At 43.8% G+C, this 23204-nt stretch overlaps 1 protein-coding gene across 2 annotated transcripts in view; it reads left to right on the top strand.

Moving 5' to 3' along the window:
• Window positions 1-23204, top strand: part of KIDINS220 (kinase D interacting substrate 220) — a 164566-nt gene that overhangs the window by 84771 nt on the left and 56591 nt on the right. For both annotated transcript variants that reach the window (XM_040427504.1, XM_040427505.1), the window contains exons 19-22: window positions 777-1020; window positions 3161-3249; window positions 8188-8332; window positions 9447-9609. In XM_040427504.1, coding sequence (XP_040283438.1) covers window positions 777-1020; window positions 3161-3249; window positions 8188-8332; window positions 9447-9609 — 641 coding nt within the window. The remainder of the gene's footprint in view (window positions 1-776; window positions 1021-3160; window positions 3250-8187; window positions 8333-9446; window positions 9610-23204) is intronic.

The following is a 23204-nucleotide window of genomic DNA, read 5'->3' on the forward strand; positions in this document are numbered from 1 at the left end:
TGATATAGGATGATCTGAAGACTTTGTAGGTAACACGCGAGCCCCCATTGTCTTTTAATTACAATCTGTGAAATCCAGTTTGTAGCTGTTGCTGGATACATCATATTACGCCTGTTTTACAGCCGTAATTAACAGCACTGGAAGTTCTGCAAACGATCTACACGACTATTAATTCTATAATGATAGCCGATTGCTGGGGATTTTACAACCAGCTTGTGAATTTGTGCCCAGAGGGCTGTCAGAGAGAGTAGCAGAACCTGTAAGCACAATAGAAGAGAAATAAATCTCTCGGTGGCTATCTGTGAGCTGGCTGTTCCCCGAGTATGGCAAAAAAATTGCATTGCTGCAGATACTACCCTTGCATGAGTGGTCATTGTGCTATATCGCCACCTGCTGGAAAGTTCTAAATGTGCGGTTGAAATCCAATTTATTCACGGCACCACTTGTTTTATTTCATGTGATTTATGCAAATTGCTGCCATTACTAAAATGGCTCATTAATGAACAAATAAAACAAGTTCTGCCGTTCATCTTTGTGTCAGTCTAACAATAAACGTATGACATGTAATTTTCCTATTACAGCCTCCGTTCTTAACCTACGATAATGTGTTTACTGGAATGAGAGTGAGAGAACATATTATTTTTGTCCTGCTTCCTTATTAAATTCACAGGCAGATTGTCACGGAGAATAATTAGCCAGGAAAATAATCAGCAACAGACTAAAGGAAGCTAATTAATTTTCAGCGTTTTTTTTTATTTTATTTTATTTTATTTTAGGTGCGGATCTTGTTTTCGAAAGGCCCTTTCATCGCCATCTTTGCTAGTGACCCTCACATTATTATCAAGGCAATTAACCAGAATCTCAATAGTGTTCTAAGAGATTCCAACATTAACGGACACGATTACATGCGCAATATAGTGCACCTTCCCGTCTTCCTGAACAGCCGCGGATTAAGCAGCGCTAAAAAGATGTGCGCGGCAGGAACTACAAATGGCGATGTGCCGGGGGTAGATAATCCAGGTGGGTGAGGTTTCTGAACAGGAATGGACCTACATATTTATGACACATGTAGGTTAGTGAATCGTCTCCCAGTGTTCTCATGGGTGGAAATGTTCATTGATTACTTGCTGTCCTGGTCGTTTGCTGATCACAGGGGTTCATGGCTTGTTACAATAAGGTTATCTGGACTGTGTCCTGTAACAAAACCTGCGCCTGTGTCCATCAAATGAGAGGACAGGTTATAATAGCAAATGACTGCAAGCAGATATTTTGAAAACTGAGATGGTAATAGAGACAGGACATTTATAACCTTTAGCTGGAAGTCGCTCTGTGCCCCACATAGAATAATTGGTAGCTTTATATATCTTTTCTTTGGGCCTTGCCGCTGTGGTGGAGTAAGCAGTGATGTCAGCAGCCCATGCCCTAGGAAAAGCTGCTGATGTTTTTGATTAGGCCCCAGCACTTGTCAATAAGAAGCGTTCCTATGCATTCTTAGGCTATTTTCACCCCCGTCATGGACGGATCCGTTCAGATAATACAGCCGTCTGCATCTGTTCAGAACGGATCCGTTTGTATTATCTTTAACATAGCCAAAACGGATCCGTCTTGAACACCATTGAAAGTGAATGGAGGACGGATCAGTTTTCTATTGTGTCCGAGAAAACGGATCCGTCCCCATTGACTTTTGGCTCCGTTTCATCAGACGGACACCAAAACACTGCAAGCAGAGTTTTGGTGTCCGCTTCCAAAACGGAATGGAGACTGATCTGATGCATTCTGAGCGGATCCTTTTCCATTCAGAATGCATTAGAATGCAAACTGATCCGTTTTGGACCGCTTGTAAGAGCCCTGAACGCATCTCACAAACGGAAAGCCAAAACGCGAGTGTGAAAGTAGCCTTACACTGCCAGCACTGATTGGGCATGTGTAGGGACACACCCCATTGACCAGGAGGAATTGTCAAATTGTCAAATCTGTTCATACGTTTCCAGGAGGAATAACTGAACTGTCCCTCTGAGTAGTTAAAAACAATGGCGGTCCAGATTTGTTTCATGGGGAATACAAGAATTAATAAGACAGTGGTTGGAGAGAGTACAGATCCTTTTCAAAGGGGTTAACCCAAGAATAGCATTTCTCACCTATCCGCCGGATAGGTGATACATTTACAGTATGATTGGTGGGGTCTTACTGGGACCTTGACTGGTCACCAGAATGGGAATATTCTATGTGAGTGGGGTTGTCTGTGTGACCACTGCTGCAAGCTCCTCTATACCACTATAGGAGATAGCCAAGTTGTACCATAGGCTGGGCATTGAGCAGTGGTCTTCATTCACACAAGGGACTCTGGGACTCTCGTGATCCGTGGGGGTCCCAGGGGTTGGATTCCTAGCAGTCATCATTGTATCTACTATCCTGTGAATTGGTGATAAAGGTTATCCCTGAGCCGACCCCTTTCAGTGTCTTAAAGCTGTTGTTCACCCCTGGGGCCCCTTTCTGCAGACCCACCTCCCCATGCATGACCGGACTTGCAGTGGGAATCAGACCTACCTGATCCCCACCACTGTGTTCTGGCTCCATCACTCCCCCTCGGGCGTCATCGGGCTCTATTCTCTTGTTCACGTGACGCATGGGGGACACGTCATTGGCTGCAGCGGCCATGTGACCCATGTCAAGATCTGAGACCTGCGGCGCCCAAGGGGAAATGATGGAGCCGGAACACGGTGGTGGGGATCAGGTAAGTATGATTCCCGCCGCAGGTCTGCCCATTCTGGGGGGGGCGGTCTGCAGAAAAGTACCCAGGGGTTAACAAGCCCTTTAAGTTAATACTTATTGTTTTGTGATGGAAGTAAAAATAGTGTACATTCACCAGTACATGAAGCAGAAGCCTGTGGTAACAGGGTGAGGGCGGTGTATGCTGTAACCGCATTACTCAGACTTGCTCCCCAGATGGCTGATGGGTTGTCGCAGTATAACTTGGCTTCCATTCCATCCTTTTTATATATATTTTCAGAATATAAGGATTTGCAATTAGCAGCTCTGCATATGGAGTGTTCCTTGTTTGCAGCAAAGCGGCGTACTGAGTAGATGCAGAGAGGTGCACGCGTATGTTTCATGGAGGAATGTGTGTGTGACTTCTGTGTATATTTTGTTCCCTCCATAGGAGGCCATGAAGATACGGATCGTCGAGTCTCTCAGCACAGTCTTGCAGATACGGCAAAACTTGGCAGCAAAACCGCCTTGAACAGACGGGTAAGAGGGAAAGGATAAGTCTTACAATTAGATGACATGACTTTTAGAAGCCCTCAGATACTGTGCTGGATGTATGCGCCGTGTAGAGATGGAGAAGTGAACAGAAGTAAAGAATCTCCAGCTTGGCACCACACGTTGTCTCGCTCATATTCCAGCAGAATTGGAGGGGTGGTCCTCTTCTGACGTGTCTCACAATGCCTGGTTTACCACCCAAGTTTAGAGAATGTTGTCCCTAATAAGCACCCGGCTCTTTTCTTCTCCACCCAGTGGCCATGCGTTACGGATTGTAATCTGGTTTGTATATGTCACATTTGGTGAATTCCGAGATCTGTCAACTCACGAAAGCTGACACTGGTAGGTAAACTGCCTGTGTCCAGAGATTTCTAGCTGCCCAGGGATGACTAATATTGGTAATCGATTTCAACATGTCTTAGGCCTCTTTCACACGGGCGAGATTTCCGCGCGGGTGCAATGCGTGAGGTAAACGCGTTGCACCCGCACTGAATCCGGACCCATTCACTTCAATGGGGCTGTGCAGATAAGCAGTGATTTTCACGCATCACTTGTTCGTTGCGTGAAAATCGCAGCATGCTCTATATTGTGCGTTTTCCATGCAACGCAGGCCCCATAGAAGTGAATGGGGCTGTGTGAAAATTGCAAGCAAGTGCGGATGCGGTGCGATTTTCACGCACGGTTGCTAGGAGACGATCGGGATGGGGACCCGATCATTATTATTTTCCCTTATAACATGGTTCTTAATACAGAATGCATAGTACAATAGGGCTGGAGGGGTTAAAAAAAATTAACTCGCCTTAATCCACTTGTTTGCGCAGCCCGGCATCTCTTCTGTCTTCATCTTTGCTGTGCACAGGAAAAGGACCTGTAGTGATGTCACTGCGCTCATCACATGGTTTGTCACATGATCCATCACCATGGTAAAAAGGTCATGTGATGGACCATGTGATGAGCGCAGTGACGTCATCAAAGGTCCTATTCCTCAAAGAAGAAGACAGAAGAGAAGCCGGGCTGCGCGAGCAAGTGGATTAAGGTGAGTTAAATTATTACTATTATTTTTTTAACCCCTCCAGCCCTATTGTGCTATGCATTCTGTATTAAGAATGCTATTATTTTCCCTTATAACCATGTTATAAGGGAAAATAATACAATATACACAACACCTAACCCAAACCCGAACTTCTGTGAAGAAGTTCGGGTTTGGGTACCAAACATGCCGATTTTTCTCACGCGCGTGCAAAACGCATTACAATGTTTTGCACTCGCGCGGAAAAATCGTGCATGTTCCCGCAACGCACCAGCATCTTTTTCTGCAACACCCGTGTGAAACCAGCCTTAAGTTTTTGTAACCACTAGACTCTGGGGGGGAAAAAGGAGCACTGTCTGCCTAGTTTCCAAAGTTTCTTATTTAAAGGGATTTCTTTGTAGTCGCAAGTAAATATAAATATTAAATTATGAAGGAGAGCATGAACTGGCTGCATGTTCTGATTCTCAAAACCACTGAACACTACACTTTACATATAATATGAAATGTAGGATCATTTGGAAATCCATTGCTTGTATTGCTGATTTAGATTTCTTTTTGCATGCTCTGACATTCCCTAACGCTGCTTGTTCAGTGTCTGGATAGGACATGCTTACCATTTGTATTCTTTGACGTGTAGTCTACTCATCTGGCTCTGTATAGCAACCACGGTTGTGGAGTCTGTAAGCCAAAGTGTCTAATCTGACTCGGGCTTCTTCATAAATGGCCAATAATTTTAGTAATAACAAATTTCCTGTAGTAAAATGGTAACATTGGTCTTTTTCTCAACATTATATAATCAATCAGGCTACTTAGGTAGAACATAAAGAAGATTTATTGGAATACAATAATAACAAATGACTTAAATCCCTGTAAGTAACTATACAATGGAAAACTTTCCTATGCACTTAATAATAAGAAATCTCCTCTACTTTCTGTGTGCAGTGGACCGCAGCTAGTCTGCTCCCACCATGTCTGAGAGAACTGCAGACTAGATATTCAGCAAGCACTGAGAAAAACTTCTAAAATCTGCCAGATACTAGTGATATAGTGGCCAGAGTTTTATTCCTCATATACACACTGTACTACTGATTAATGCAAAGTTTGTTGAAAGGTTAATACTTACTGTCTTTCTATCCTGTCTAGCACTTATCGGGTGCCTGCAGGCATGCCCAGTTGTGAACCTTCTTCCTCTGCTCCTTAGAGGAAGAACTTGCTACTGAGCATGGGCTGGACAGTTTCAGGCATTATAACTAGGGGCCTAGGGGCAGCATGTAGATAGCTAGTATAAGGGACAGGGGAGATCACTACTAGAACACCCTGCTGATCACTGATTATAGTATAAGGGCAGGAGAGGACATAGGAGAGGTGAGAACTAATTATCTATCCCCACTAGAACACCCTGCTTATCACACTATATTATAAGGGACAGGAGAGAACACATGAGAGATGAGACAGGAGAGAACACATGAGAGGTGAGAACTGATTTTCTATCACCACTAGAACACCCTGCTTATCACTTTTCATAGTATAAGACCAGGAGAGAACACAAGAGAGATGAGTAGTGATTATCACCACTAGAACATCCGGATTATCACAGGTTATAGTATAAGGGCAGGAGAGAACACTGGAGAGGTGAGAGCTGATTATCTATCACCACTAGAACACCCTGATTATCACAGTTTTTTTTTATAAATAAGGGCCTTAGATTGACAGAACATAAAATATATACTTAAGATTAACATTTCTAAGATTCCTATGAAAGTTACATTAATTATACAATATTAATAAGAGATTTTTTTCTAAGCTGGAGTCTGTAAATGGAGACTGCAGCTAAAACCAGCTCCGACTCCAGGACTCCCTACTCCACAGCCCTAATAGCAACGTGTAAAAACATGACAGTGTGAGGATAAATTTTTTTGCAGGGAGATCTATAAGTGCTATTGATACGATTTTGAAGTGTGTATGACTTTTTGATCCCTTTTTATAAATTGAAGTTTTTTGGGATTTGAAACTGTGAATCGGCCATTTTTTCTATTACACCTTCCATTGTATAGGTTAAATACAGGGTGGGCCATTTATATGGATACACCTTAATAAAATGGGAATGGTTGGTGATATTAACTTCCTGTTTGTGGCACATTAATATATGTGAGGGGGGAAACTTTTCAAGATGGGTGGTGACCATGGCGGCCATTTTGAAGTCGGCCATTTTGAATCTAACTTTTGTTTTTTTCAATAGAAAGAGGGTCATGTGACACATCAAACTTATTGGGAATTTCACAAGAAAAACAATGGTGTGCTTGGTTTTAACATAACTTTATTCTTTCATGAGTTATTTACAAGTTTCTGACCACTTATAAAATGTGTTCAATGTGCTGCCCATTGTGTTGGATTGTCAATGCAACCCTCTTCTCCCACTCTTCACACACTGATAGCAACACCGCAGGAGAAATGCTAGCATAGGCTTCCAGTATCCGTAGTTTCAGGTGCTGCACATCTCGTATCTTCACAGCATAGACGATTGCCTTCAGATGATACGAGATGTGCAGCACCTGAAACTACGGATACTGGAAGCCTGTGCTAGCATTTCTCCTGCGGTGTTGCTATCAGTGTGTGAAGAGTGGGAGAAGAGGGTTGCATTGACAATCCAACACAATGGGCAGCACATTGAACACATTTTGTAAGTGGTCAGAAACTTGTAAATAACTCATGAAATAATAAAGTTACGTTAAAACCAAGCACACCATTGTTTTTCTTGTGAAATTCCCAATAAGTTTGATGTGTCAAATGACCCTCTTCCTATTGAAAAAACTAAAGTTGGATTCAAAATGGCCACCATGGTCACCGCCCATCTTGAAAAGTTTCCCCCCTCACATATACTAATGTGCCACAAACAGGAAGTTAATATCACCAACCATTCCCATTTTATTAAGGTGTATCCATATAAATGGCCCACCCTGTAGATTTATATTTTAATAGCCTTTTGGGACATGGCGGTGCAAATTATCTTTATTGTTTTTTAATGTTTATGGAGAAAGGAGGATTATTTGAAATATATAATATATAACAATATGAATGAGCAAGTGGATTGTTTTGTGACTTGTGGCTAATAGTTTTTTTTATTAGCCACAAGTCAAAAAAGATGCTGAAAGTGGTCCCCGTTCATGTCTGTGCATCTTTGGGCACGTCCGATTATGTTGGCTGATAATATTTGCAGCTCTTCAGCAATGATTCTGCAGAAGGAAAAATGTCCTGCTTTTTCCAACAAGATGGGGCAACATACCACACGTCACTGAACTCACTGGCACGGGTTCATGAACTGTTTACAGAGGAGCAAACTGTAAGCAAAGGGTTATGGCCACCACGTTCCCCAGACTTGTCCACTTGCGACTTTTTTTTTATCTGTAGGGAAATTTAAAACAGAAAGTGTCCGCTAACAATCCCCATCCCCTGGATGAACTCAAGGAGAACATCACAACTAGTATCAGCCAACAGAATCCGACGTGCCTAAAGATGCAGAGGCCTGAACGGGGACCACTTTCTGCATCTTTTGTGACTTGTGGCTAATAAAATAAATAAAAAAAAGAATCCACTTACTTGTTCCTCTTGTTATACTATCGCTGGAGACAGGCTACTTTTTCGTGGGCCACTGTGTATATATATTTACATTTTTAGAAACTTTTTTTGTTTACGCTTATATTAAGTCCCATTAATCATTAGATTGCTTGTCCCATGGACTGCAATGAATTAACATTGCAGCCTATGGAAGTCTCTTTATGCTCTCATGGAGGGTTTCATAAGAACATCACTGTGGTAAGCAGAGGTCGGGAAGGGGTTAAAGCAGATATTTCAACCTATAATGTTCGATTTTAAATTTAGTAATTTTCATTCTCCAGGATACATATAGAAGGCGGCAGCTGCAGCGTACGATCACCCGTCAGATGTCATTTGACCTCACCAAACTGCTGGTGACTGAAGACTGGTTCAGTGACATTAGTCCACAGACCATGAGAAGACTACTAAACATCGTGTCCGTAACAGGTAAGTCTTCATTAACACTGGCGTTTTGGCTTTCCGTTTGTGAGATCCGTTCAGGGCTCTCACACGCGGTCCAAACGGATCAGTTTTGCCCTAATGCATTCTGAATGGAAAAGGATCCGCTCAGAATGCCTTAGTTTGCCTCTGTTCCATCTCCAAAGTCCGCCTCCAAAGCGGAATGGAGACGGAACAGAGGCAAACTGATGCATTCTGAGCGGATCCTTTTCCTGAACAGATCTCACGCTGCTTGCATCTGACTAAACTGAGCCAAACGGATCCGTCCTGGCACACAATGTAAGTCAATGGGGACAGATGCGTTTTCTATGACCCATCTGGCACAATAGAAAACGGATCCGTCCTCAATTGACCTTCAATGGTGTTCAAGACGGATCCGTCTTGGCTATGTTACAGATAATACAAACTGATCCGTTCTGAATGGATGCAGACGGATGTATTATCTGAACAGATCCGTCTGTGCAGATCCATGACGGATCCGCATCAAACGCAAGTGTGAAAGTAGCCTAAAGGAGTTGGTGGTAAACATGAGGTTAAATCAGCCCATACGGACTATAAGCCACTACTAGATGCCTCTGACGGCAGCTTATCTTCCCAGAGATTTGAAGGATCCCATACACCCCACACCCCATGTCTTCTGGGACTTGAACATTGAGGGCATGACCTCGATGGGTGGGGGTTGGACCACTGGCACGCCCAACCATAAGAATAAGAGCTCATGCACACGATCGTATTTTCTTTCCGTGTCCGTTCCATTTTTTTTGTGGACCGTGTGCGGAACCATTCACTTCAATGGATCCACTGGGCTGCAGTACAGTGAGATTGAGCTGCATTGTAGGTCACCGTTGTCTCCTTTTATACGGTACTGTGCGTGTGTGCGGAATGAAGAAGCCGTAGGTTTGATTTGATCCTGACCCAACAAGTATTACTGACCTCCTCCTATAGGACGTAGTACCGTCCTATGGCGGTCTATGTATGTTTCGCTGTATAGTCTTTATTCTCATTGCTCTGTATGACTGTTCTCCTGAAGTATAATGTAAGATCATTTCTGTGGCTGCTCTTTTACTCATCAGTATTTTTTTTTTGTCTATGCCATTTGTAGGACGGTTACTAAGAGCCAATCTGATTGCTTTTAATTGGGATAGATTGGCATCTTGGATCAACCTCACAGAGCAGTGGCCGTATAGGACTTCATGGCTGATCCTGTACCTGGAGGAGACGGAGACTGTCCACGATCAAACCAACCTGAAGACTATTTATGAGAGGTTGGTTCATCTTTATAAGTATTAGTGAAGATGTCCAGAATGGATTCTTTTTAGTTTAAAGGGAGGGTTGTCAACAGAATAGGGGATACGTGTTTGATCACGAGAATGGGGGGGGCTCCATGTTGTCTTGCTATGTTCTGTACAGTTGAATGGAGCAGCAGCGCACATGCATTACTGCTGCTCCATTCATACAGGGGGACATGGGTCCCCATTCTCGTGATCAGAAACTTAAACAATATCCTGTGGACAGACCCTAAAGCAGCCCCCAGCAGATAGCGGATATGTGTTTGTGATGGGACAATCCCTTTAATAAGGCATACCCAGACAGAAATGTTTTGTGTCCCTGTTTGTGTGAGAGCTGGTATACATAATAATGTGTTCACCAAGCATACATAGCGATTTATTGCTGCATGTTCAGCCTCCGTTACTTTCGGCAGTCAGATCATGTGACCCCGGAGGAGGCTCGTTTGGATCCCACAGCGTCTGCCATGTGGGCAGGAAGTCATTTCCTCCATTCATTCCTATGAAACGGACGTCGAGGCTGTCATAGGAATGAATACAAATAAATGACTTCCGCCCGACCACACGGCAGATGCTGTTTGATCCAGCAAGTCTCCTCAAGGGTCACATGATCTGACTGCCGAAAATAATAGACGCTAAATATGCGGCAATACATTGATCTAGAAGCTTGTTCAGCAAACTATTGTGTGTACTAGCTCACTTACAGGGGACAAAATGCAACCAATACAGTAATATTCCCATAATCCGGGATCCAGTAAACGGACAGTCCACAATTTATGACTTGTTTCAGGGTCTGCGGGATGAACCTCTCTAACATAAATGATTAGAATTGAACATTTAGGGGCACGTTTATTAAGGCCCGCGGTTTAGACGCCGGTTTTAATAAACCCCTAAGCTAGCGGTGGATCCGCCGAAGTTATGAAGAGGCGCCAGTTCTAAATGTACGACAGCTGTATGGGAGTTCTGGAGATAGTGGAGCGCTGTACTAGGCTGTCTCCAGAACTCCCATAGAAATGAATGTAACTGCAGTGCCCATGCCTGACCAGCTGGTCTGTTCATTTCGGGGGGCTCCATGGGGTACGGGGTCCCCGATCTTGTGATCGGTGGGGGTCCCAGGGGATAGTTATCCCCAATCCTGTGGATAGAGGATAACTTCACGCAGCTGGAGTATCCCTTTAAGACTACTGGAGGTCACTTTGTTCACATCTGCATCGGCATTCTGTTCTTCTGTCATAGGAACAGAAAAACGAAATGCAAGCCAAAGACGGATTCATCATGATGGGCACCATCCGCACCCGACGGGGTCTGTTGTGCTTCTGTCCTTTTACCAGACAAAATGGTGCAATAGACTGTGCTGTTTTGTCCGGCATTCTTAATGGGATCTGATACTGACGCCCCAAACAGAGCCTCTAAATCAGATGTGAGCGAAGCTTAAAAGAGGGAGAAACGGGAAACAAATTCTCTTGATAGAAGATGATAGAGGTGACAGCAAATGTTCCTGTTCGGGCATGTTATCTAGTACAGTGGCTGTGCCTGGGGTTGTAGCTCGCTGCCGGTATACGTACCAGATGTATTGCTGAGAGCCTGCGGCAGTGATGTACCATTCGTGCACACATGACTCAGCGCCCAGTAATTGGCTGCATCGATTGGGTCCCTGTCACTTCTGGTCCAGGAGCCGTGGTGCTGAAATGGAAGGTATTTTTTTTTGTTTTGTTTTTTTAGCGCACTCCTACCTACCATTGATGTTTGACTTATGTCGGACAACCCATTTACTAAGTATTACATTTCAAATCTGTACATAGGAGGATCACTGTTAAACATTCTCACTGATCACAGCCCGCCACCAATTTAGTAAAGAAAAAAAATCTAGGGCACAGTTGTTGTTTTAAAATTTTTTAACGATAGAGTGAATATTAAAACCTGTTAGAATCTGGTGAAGTGACTGTAGGTTTCCAGCAGATGGCAGCATTGTACAGTTCTGGGTTTTCTCAGCGTAGCTCCTAGCCATAGGAGTTTTCCTGGAGTTAAAGTGACCCTCCGGATCAAGAAAAAAAAAATCACATTAACTGGGAAACAAACAGAACACTTACCTAGTGAAATCCTTCTCATCTCTTCAGCTGCAGAGCCATGAACTCACCTTCCGCCATCCAAGATGGCTGCCCTGCTTCTCAGTAAAAAAAAAACTTTTGGAAAACCCATTTTAATAAGAAGCTCACTGCATCAGACCCATGGCATTTGGGTCATGGTGACATCTATTCCTGCAGCAGTACTGACATCATCAGAGTGTGATATGTGATGCTGCCACAGCAGTACCAGAGCCTGCTGGTTGTTTTTGCTTGTCCGTTCTGTACAGCAAGTATGTTTGGTGGGGTTAAAGGGGTTTTCTTAAATTTTGATACTGATGACCGATCCTCAGCATAGATCATCAGTATCTGATCGGTGGGGGTCCGACACCCGGGATCCCTGCGGATCAGCTGTTTGAGAAGGCACCAGCGCTCCTGTGAGCGCCGCGGCCTTCAGGCAGCTTACCAAGCACAGTGCCCTACATTGTATAGCGGCTGTGCTCAGTATTGTGCTCAGCCCCAGTCACTTCAATACCAAGCACAGCCGCTATACAATGTATGGCACTGTGTTTGGTAAGCTGCGAGAGAACCACAGCACTTACAGGAGCACCGGTGCCTTCTCAAACAGCTGATTGGTAGGGGTCCTAGGTGTCTGTCCCCCACCGATCAGATACTGATGACCTATCCTTAGTATAGCTCATCAGTATCAAAGTCTCGGAAAACCCCTTTAATAGTTGTACGCCCATGCCCCCCTAGCAGTTTCTTCCACATGGCACATATACCTGGTCTCCTGAATGCAGAGCTGTGGCATGAAAATGCTTGTGGGAAGGTATCGCTCCATCAGGGCTCTTTAGGAACCATTACAGGTTTCTCCCACTGAAGATGCTTCGGTAGAAACGTTATCAGTTTTCAGAATAATCTCCATACCTTTTCTGGATGTTTTTCTCTGCGCACGGCTCACCTTGGCCCTTTCGCTGTGTGCTGTTGCTGGGGCTCCCTGGAATCTCAATATCCCGTGAGTTACTTTAATGAGTGAGTAAGAGGTTTAGCCTGGATTTTCTTGTGGATTTCTGGCCTGAGAGGCATTAGTGAAATAAATAAATATAAACTCTCCGTCTGCTGCGCTCCTCCTCGCCTCTTGCCTGCAGCAGATGGGAAATGACAGCGTTTAAAGTGGATAGTTAAATCCTGCTGCAGCCGCTGTCATCTCTTTGCCTGCCCTGCCCTTCACTCTGGGGCTTTGAATTCTCAGTTCCCTCGTCCTTCAGGCGAAACACTCGGAAAATTTGTAAAAGATTGCAGACAAATACGATGGCATCTCAGTATATAAAGCGTGTGCCTGGAGCTGCGCTAGTACTGGGGCTGCTCTTGATTTAGGAACGTCACTGCCATATTTACTTGCTCCATATTTGCGCAGCCGCCCTCTATTCATTTCTATGGGGCCGCCGAAAATACCCGAGCACTGGCTCGGCTATTTCCGTCTGCCCCATAGATATGAATGGGAGCAGGGGCCGCGTGTGCGCGGTGCTCTCCCATTCACTTCTATGGGAACAGCGCTTGGTAGTGTATGGACCCCGGGAAATCCGGGGTCCTCCAGCCACAGCTCTCCCTGCTCCGTTCTCGTTGTAGGTGCGGGTCCCAGAGGGACCAGCACCTATCGGACAATGGGGGCATATCCTAGCGATATACCTCAATTGTATGTGATGGGAGTACCCCTTTAACAGGGGTTATGTTATGGATGATGTAAAAAATTAAAATCTATATAGAACATATCGAGGAGGATGGCAGCATGCATCTTGAATAGCCAGTGAAAAGATTTAATCCATTAATATCCAGTGGTACATTAAGGCTCAAAGGGGTGTTCCGAGACTTTATTGCTGATGACCTATCTTCTGGATAGGTCATCCGTATTTGATTGGACTCCCGGGACCCGATGATCAGCTGTTTGAGAAGGCACTGATGCTTGCACTAGCGCCACGGCCCCCTGTGTACAGCTATCTGTGACTGATCGCTATCTCTGTATACACACTTACACAGGGAATACTATCAATTACTAAGAACACCTTCCTAGTGTACAGCTATCAGTGACTGACCGCTATCTCTGTATACACACACTTACACTGAGAATACTATCAATCACTGATAACACCTCCCTCCTGTACAGCTATCAGTGACTGACAGCTATCTCTGTATACACACTTACACAGGGAATGCTATCAATCACTGATAACACCTCCCCCGTGTACAGCTATCTGTGACTGACAGTTATCTCTGTATACACACTTACACAGGGAATGCTATCAATCACTGATAACACCTCCCCTGTGTACAGCTATCAGTGACTGACAGCTATCTCTGTATACACACTTACACAGGGAATACTATCAATCACTAAGACCACCTTCCTAGTGTACAGCTATCAGTGACTGACAGCTATCTCTGTATACACACTTATGCCTCATGCAGACGTCTGTGGAACACGTTCCGTGAGATACCGGACTGGCATTGCAGGAGCGCACGGTGTCATTGGTTGCTATGATGCCGTGCGCACCTGCAATGCCAGTCCGCTATCTCACGGACCGTGTTCCACGGACGTCTGCATGAGGCTTTAAGCTGCATTTACACAGGCCGATGAGCAGCAGAACGCTTCCTTCCTGACAGTCGACTACTCGTTAAGTGGAGGTGAAGTGCTGCATTTACATGCAACGATCACCTCCACAGTATGAGGACAAGCGATTGCTACTTCTGTCGCTCAACGCTGTACAAAATTCCATCCCTAGAGCTAATTGATGCCGCTCTGGCTGTCTGTAGCCACCACTAGGGGGAGCTTTTGGCAGACATATCTTACACTGAACGCTGTACTAAGTTTGTTTACAGTAAGCTGGAGCAGCTCCAGGCAGCCAGGTTTGTCCATTACAGGACTATGCAGGTATGGAGCCCAGTATCCTCACCCAGCAAAGCTCCATCCACCATGTAGCTATGTAATTAAATATTAGACCTAAAAGACAATGTTAAAAGTGCACACAGACTTTAAAGTAAATGCTGCTTTGCACACAGACATACTGTATATACGTGTACACGATGTCCACGATGACACTGGTACCAGACAGTGATGATACCTGACTTTCTGTAGGATTTACCCTTGTGATTGGTTATAGATTCGTCCAAGCACAATAACCGCTGCTTATAAATAGCACTTGTTTGTCCTGCAGATTTCTACAAAGCCCCATTTTTGTGGTCGTCCTCAGACTGTCCCCGCAGCACCGTCGTCAGTCACTCAGTCTGAGGAATCCAAGTTACGAGAACAAAATTGTTGCATAATGGAAACCACAGTCTCAAGGCCTTAGACTCCCAAGAAGTAAATGTAGCAGCAAGTGGTATGAAAGCTGAGGGAAGACGAAACGCTGTGGTAAATCTATGACAAAAACAATCCGGACAGAAAGATGACAAAAGCAGGGAAATAGGAATCAGTATGACCACTTCACATAGACACAGCATCATTGGACAGGTATGACTGAAGGCTCAGAGAAAATCCAGATGTCTTATTCTCCACCCCTGTGTTTCTCCAGTATCTTCCCATTGTGTTTGAGGGGCCTTCCAAACCCAGGACATTTTTTTAAAAGGTGTACAATGGTAGAAAATACAAACTCCCTTCCACTACCCTACCGGTCTTTGTTTGCAGGGCTCCAGACTGGACATTGTGTAATTAACATGGATGTAGCGGTGACTTGTTGACACCACTAAGGTCACCACTGTGGCCACTGATAGGATGCAGTGGTCGCATGACATCGCTGGGAGTGGGTAAACACAGTAAGGTGAGCATTGGCATGGGAGTGGATTGGGTAAAGGGAGTATTACAAAGTATGAAATACTGATTTTATGTCATTGACAGATGTTTTTGAAGAATTGAATGTGGTTGGAAATCCCCTTTAAGACCTCATTTCTTAACTTGTTACCCAAAGCTTCTACCACACCTTTGGCCATTGCATGGCTCTATTGAGCTACTTACTGCAGTTCTTTAGATGTAACCTGATAATGTTGGGCTGAGGTCAAAAGAAAAAAAGCGAAATAAGAAAAGAATCCTAGGAAAGAGAGAAAAGACAGTTGTTCTTTCAAAAGTACATGGTCCCTGTAAAATGTACTGAATGTCCCCGTATTGCGCTTCTCTACATAACACGTGCCAGTTAGTTCTCTTTCCAAAAAGAAGATGAAACCGAATGTCTCAAGAGAAAATTGCTCTGGTTAGCTGAGTAGCCTGTGTGGTGGTCTTGGTCTTGGACAAATTCCACATCGATTCGCTGATCTCTGATATTGGACATCATAGACTGAGGTCTCCTACTTGGGGGCCCCACTTTATAATACAGCGTGAAGAACCAGTATTAAGCAGCATCCCATGTTCTGGTGGACTTAAGCCATCACATGGATAACTGCTCTCTGAATGGCTGCCATATAATACTACATTTCCCAAGGAGAAATTATTAGCGGACATAACCTTTCCCCGGCAAACCAGCTTATATCGCAGCAGCTCCCAGTACAACCGCCCATAACAGGTGCACCTAGAGTGTAGACTAGCGGGCAGTGGAGTGCTGCAAACAGGGTTGGGCAGGTATTGAGCGGCAAATGCTTCTAAGATAGTTTTGCATGCTGTTGGGTACTGCATCTGCACCTTTACATATGTGTATATGCATTAAAGGCAGTTTAGTTGTAAGTAGTTGCACAGTAAACTGTGGTTTAGCTATAAACTGTATGGTGGGTATTACCAATAAGACTACTTTAAGCTGCATTCACGTGAGAACCGCAGCTCTTTGCATGTTGGCACGGTTTTGGCTGCATCAAAGTAGGTATGTGTGACCACAGCCTAATGTGTATAGTGATAGGAATCCACACACAGTCTCCATGAGAACACTGAACCTGACAGACATCAAGGATTTTAAGAACTATTTTTTTTATTTTATTTTTACCATGATCAATATCTTAAAAGGGTTTTCTGTAGGGAGGTCACAAGGCTCACCAGATGGCCACGGCCTCAAACAACTGATCGGTGGCATTGCCGAGAGTCTGACCCCTGCCGATCAGATATTGATGACCTGGATAGGGCTTCATTATTGTACTGCTGGAAAACTCCTTTAAGACCCTCATCCGAACTGAGCGTGTGTATGAGAGTTAGGAGGAACAGCTGTCGGCTAATTCGAATGTGTATGGGGGAGTTGTGAGGAATATCTGTCGGCTGAACGATTAAAGAATCCCTGTCAGCATGATCAATCCTATTAAACCAGGTGTACTGGCAAATTTCAGTGGGATCTGGATAAAAATGAGCGAATCAGTGACAGTTTCTTCCGATCCGCAAAATTCTTGTTACAGAGCCATTATGTAACATATCTACATGCTAGGACACAGCTCTGCCCTCTGCATGCTGATGTCTGACCCTGTCAATCAAGGTGAGGGGGGGAGTGTACAGAGCACAGGGGGTGTTACAAAGCAGTGCTCCAAGGATGCAGCCCTGCTCCCTGGTGCTCGAATGTGCTAATTTGCATATGAATATGCATATCTCTGCAGCTATTTAGCATACAGACAAAAGAAAGGTGAAGGTGCAGTTTTGTTTGGGCTTCCCTAAAGTCTCTTTCGGCCATATTATTGCCTGTTTCAGCTGCACAGCTAGATGCATTTCTCTCACATGTTCTGGATTTCTCCCTTTTGCCAGTATTGTATGCAGTGACCTCACTTCCTTTACTTCCCACTATGTTTGTTTTCTTCTAGGGAGCTCAAAAAGCTGATAAGGCGGGAGAGATCAGACTTACAGAAAGGCAGGACGCTCCTGTGATGTTTTTACGCAGTTGTTTTATCAGGCTCAAGATCTCTGCTTGCTCTGACTTCCTCTAAGCCATCCTCTGAGTCTTTGTTACCAGGGAAGGCTCTTGCAGTGGACTGCAGCTTAGGCATCATGCACACAGGCCGTTGCCTGGCCGTGCCCGCATTGCGACCCGCAAACAGCAGGTCCGCAATATACGGGCATCGGATGTTTGTGCACTGCATCGCGGATGCGGACCCATTTACTTGGTTGGGTCCGCAATCCACAAGGTGCGGTGTGGAACGGAGGCACGGAACACCATGGAAGCATTACGGAGTGCTTCCATGGGGTTTCTCTCCGTTCCTCAGCACCGCAAAAAAAATTGAACATGGGTCTGGATCAGTCTGCGGCAGATGCACGGAGGTTGCCAGTCTGTTCCCCGCTGCAGGATCATAAGGAACATCGCCAGGGCACTATTTTTTTTTAGGCGGCTGGAGAGCCGTGTTCATGTTCTCTTTTATCCCTCCGGCAGCTCGGCCAGGCTCAGGTTCTGCAGAACATACAGCTTTGAAATAAACATAGCTATTCACAACCAATTTTCCACATGGACCTTGACAAAATGAAGCCTCCGTTCTGTTAGATTTAATAGCGACGGATGGTTAATGCCTCCATTTTTAGTCGAGCACTTTGTAACGCACACAAATGGCCCAGCTGCGGCCCAGGACGTATAGCGCCATTCAGAAGGTACTACCCTACACCTTCCTCTATGACTGCGGGGGGAGGGACATCTTGTATTTACAGCAGCAGGAGATAAATGGTACATGTTTATTTTTTATTATTAAGAAATTCCGATTGGGTAAAACAATTTGGAAAATGTTTTTTTTTTTTTTTCTTCTTTTTCTTTGCAAGTAGTAAAATTTATTTTTTCCATAAAAAGCCTCATTTGTTTTTATAGTAATTTGATGACACATCTGCTTGCTTTATTCAGCTGAAAAAGGGAAACGTTCCTTCTTGGTGTTTTGTGAAATTGCTCGGTTAAATTATTTTCTAAATCGTTCAACTTTTAACAAATGACATTTGATACCAACACTGGAAAGTAATTTCAGCTAATTAAGTAGATCCTTCTATAAACCATTGGAACATTAAGATGACAAACTGTTCATTCAGGATTATTTTAATTGGTACAATTATTGTAATTTCGATGCAATTATGTGTTGAGTTAAAAGCTTTTGTCTAAATCATTTGAGTTTTTTTTTTCCCCGTATCATACGAGATAAGAGTGATGTAAAAATGTAGATTATTGCATGTTTTTCAACCCCACCACCGTTTACCACATAAAGCCTAATATTGTGAAATGATGGACAATATATGAATTAGTTTGCCCCGTTAGTCACATGTATTATACTGGTAATTATGTAATGCAGAATGTTTTGATATTTATTGGCTCCTTAAAGGGGTTTTCCATTAATATTGACTTGTAAAGAGCATCTGTCAGCAGTTTTGTACCTATGACGCTGGCTGACCTGTTACATGTGCGCTTGGCAGCTGAAGGCATCTGGTCCCATGTTCTTATGTGTCCGCCTTGCTGAGAAAAACGATGTTTTATTATATGTAAATGAGCCTCTTGGAGCAACAGGGGCGTTACCATTACACCTAGAGGCTCTGCTCTCTCTGCAACTGCTGCACCCTCTGCACTCTGATTGACAGGGCCAGGGGTGATGTTTATGGATAGGCGAATCGACTTCGGATGTCGATTCGCACAAAACTTTGTTTAAAAACTGTACGGAGCAGTCGCTCCGAACAGTATTAGAATGTATTGGCTCTGATGAGCCAACGTTATTACTTTGCGAAGTCTCACGAGACTTTGTGTAATAACTTTGGAAATTAATTTCTACTGTAAACAACCTTTGTACCGAACTCGGACAATGCGGACACATAGGAACATAGGACCAACACAGATGCCTTCAGCTGCCAAGCGCACATGTAACAGGTCAGACAGTGTCATGGGTACAGATCTGCTGACAAGCAAGTGCCCGCAGCCCAGGCCCCTGAAATATAAGATTTATACTTACCTACTTCACGCCGCTCTGGTCCTCCTCGCTTCCTCCGCCTTATGGTCCCCGCACTGTTTACATCCGGCAGTATTGTCACATGCCAACGACTTGCTGCTTGAGGCCACATCACTACTGCACCCAGTCACTGAATGGAGAGAGTGGGAGCGGCGTGGAGGACCGAAGCAGGTAAGTATGAGTCTTCTATTTCAGAAGGCAGACTGCGGGCGCTTGCTTGAAAATCAGTAGTTGTCCTTAGAGATGAAATACTCTGATCGTGGGGAATGGGTGGATATCCCGTATCTTCCATTTTAATGATGTAGCGGTTGAACATGTGCACTGCCACCCCATTGAAAGTCTATAGGGCCGTTTGAGAAAGAGGGTACAGCGCCATTGTGGCTGAGTGGAGAGGGAAAGTACATGTGCTGCCGCTGCTCCATTCGTACAGATGACATGGGACTGCCATTCTTGAGATTGGAAGGGCTCCCAGTAATTGGACCTCTGTCAATTTAAGACTTAAAACCTATTGCGGAATGGTTAGAAGTTGTCGATATGGGACAGCCCCTTTAACCCATAACGCCGTATATATACGGCGTTATGCATCTGTGCGTGTATGAAGCGGGCCCACTCTATACGCAGCTGGTGCTGGCTGTATCATATAGACGGCACCCGCCCGCTCTAACGGGAAGTGGTGATTGTGTCGCCCCTGTCATTTAACCCCTCAGGTGCCGTGATCAACTCTAATCTCGGCACCTGTGAGTGAAGGCAGAGGGATACAGCTACCTCTTCCTTCCGATCGGAGCCCCAGCAGTGAAATTGCGGGGTTCTGATCAGTTGCCATGGCAGCCTAGACACTGCTGAAGCCATCCAGGCATGCCATGGCGTTCTCCTTGCTGAGCTATGCACGAGGCACAGCTCAGAATGGGCAGTGTGAAAATCCTATTCACCCTAATAGATCTGTATTAGAAGAGGGGATGAAAAGATCCCATGTACTAGGCTAATAGTTATTTAAAATAAAAGTGAAAAAATGGTTTTACAAATAAAATAAAAAAACACCAATATATTAAAAGTTTAAATCACCCCCCTTTTCCAATTTTACATAAAAAAATAAACATATTTGTTACACAAAAAACAAGCCCTCATACAGCTCTGTAGACCGAAATGTTATGGAAGTTATGGTTGTCAGAATATAGCATATGCAAAGAAACTTTTGATTTTTCCAAAGGTTTTTTTTTTTTTTTAAAGTAGTAAAAAAAAAAAACTATTCAAGTTTAGTATTGCCGCATTTGTATTGAGCCACAGAATAAGGATGTCGGGTCATTTCTAGTACATTGTGAATGCTGTGATGTTAAAACTCCAAAAACCTTTGCGGAATTCTTTTATTTTTTTTATTTTGCCACGCAAAAAATGTTTTTCCCGTTTTCTAATACAAGACATGGTAAATTAAATGATGGCATTAAAAAATGCATCTTGTCCCGCAAAAATAATCCATCATATAGCGGAAAAATAAAAAAAAGTTATGGCTATTGGAACGTGGGGAGAAAAAATCCAAAATGGAAATAGGCCTGGTCTTTAAGGGGTTATTAATATATAGCTTGTTTTCCATGGGGGAATGTTGTTCTTTGGCTATATGGATATAAAAGTATTTTGGACGGTGTTGAGCATGCTTTCTGGATAGCATTGGAGCATGCAGAGTACATACGAATCTGTAATACTGTGCCTTAGGCCTCATGCACACGACAGTTTTTTTGCGGCTCGGATGCGGACCCATTCACTTCAATGGGGCCGCAAAAGATGCGGACAGCACTCCGTGTGCTGTCCGCATCCGTTGCCCCGCAAAAAAAATAAAACATGTCCTATTCTTGTCTGTTTTACGGACAAGAATAGGCATGTCTACAATGGGCCGCCCGTTCCGTTCCGCAAATTGCGGAAGGCACACGGGCAGCTTCCGTTTTTTGCGGATCAGTGGTTTGCGGACCGCAAAAAACGGCACGGTCGTGTGCATGTAGCCTTAGACATAGCGTGGCATGTGATGAAGCATGCTGCGATTTTCCTTCTCAGTTCACCTCTGAATAAAATTGAAGGCACGCCAAAGTACAGCATGGGCGACTAGTCGTCAGTGGGCCCCGTAATACACCATCTCCATGAAGCCTTAGTTCAATAAAATGTAGAACATAAAAAATGTTTTGTCACATGACCTACATGTCTCCTTTTCATGCAGATGTTTTTGACTCTGTGGAGCACTTACTGCTGATAGGTGGACTTGTAGATGGTAAATGCACCCACTGATGGGCATTGAGGATATGAAGCACTTTGCCAGGGTTCATGTTACCTTCGGCACATCTGTAAAATGCTGATCCCTCTCACTGCTTCGTGTTAGAACACTTGGCCTTGGCTTGAGGTTTGGACCCCACCAGTTGCCTTTTTTCTGGGAGCATTTATGACTTTTGGAAAATACAAGAACAGAACAAAAATTTTGCACAGATTTTTAATTTGGTCACTGATGATAACAGCAGGGGTAAAAAGAGCCACGTTCTCTTCAGGAGCTGGTCCCTCTTCTTTCCCCCTTCTCACCTAGGACTCTTAAAGGACCATGTTTAATTGCCAATTTCTGGAGACAGCACTCCCACTATTTGTCCCATAAGGTAGAAAATGGTGATTGTTGGAGGCCGGGTTATACACTGTGGTTGTAACCCAGAGTCCTGACTCCAAGACACGGTCACTTCCATTTGGCTCGTGAGCCGGAGCAGATGGACATTTTATTCAGCATATGTGAACAGATTAATTTTGTTTACCCTGAAACCAGTCCTTTTTTTTTTTTTTACTAGATGTAAAATGCTCGTTTTATATTTTCTTCCTGAGTGTATCTATATGGTCTGTTTTTTTAAAAAAATTTATAAATATTTATTTATTTTGTTTTCTTTTTCATAATACAATTATAACAATTATAACAATTGTAACAATCTTTTAATTTCATAACATTGTAATTATCATTTCAAAAAAAAAAATTTATTGCCCCCCCTCCCTCCACCCCGAATCTTTTCCCACCTGGTAGAAAAAAATAAAAAAAAATAATAATAATAAATAAATAAATTCCTCCTCTCTCTCTCCAACTCCCCCACAGCACCAGCGCACCTCTTGCCGTTTTCACATATGGAGGCCACTTTATTAACCATTTCTGCCGTATTCTAGTGAATTTCTGTTTTTTCTTAATGTTTACCAGATGAAACTCCTCTATGGCAAGTGAGATTCTAGTGGCCCTCTCCCATTCCCTGACCGTGGGCACAGCACTACCTCCCCAATGCCGAACAATGCATTTCCTTGCCTGAAACAAAAGTTTGGAGATGACTTCTCGATGTTGAGGGGTGTACCCATTTTTTCCATCACCCCCAATATACATATCTCAAGTTTCCTGGGGAATTTAATCCTATGATATTGTTCTATCCTATCATTTACCTTTGCCCAAAACGCTTGGGTTTTTATACATAACCAAAGTATATGAACATCGTCCACCCCACATTTTGGACAGCTAAAGGTTTTAGGTTTATAGCATTTCATTAATATCCTTGGGGAATAATATAACCGGTATAGTATATTGAATTGGGTAATCCTATATGAAAAGTTCTTTGAAATCCTATATTTTTCTTGTATAGCCATACCCCAAAACTCTTC

This window comes from Bufo bufo, chromosome 4 (genome assembly GCF_905171765.1).
Source record: "Bufo bufo chromosome 4, aBufBuf1.1, whole genome shotgun sequence".
In the NCBI taxonomy this organism is placed as follows: Eukaryota; Metazoa; Chordata; class Amphibia; order Anura; family Bufonidae; genus Bufo; species Bufo bufo.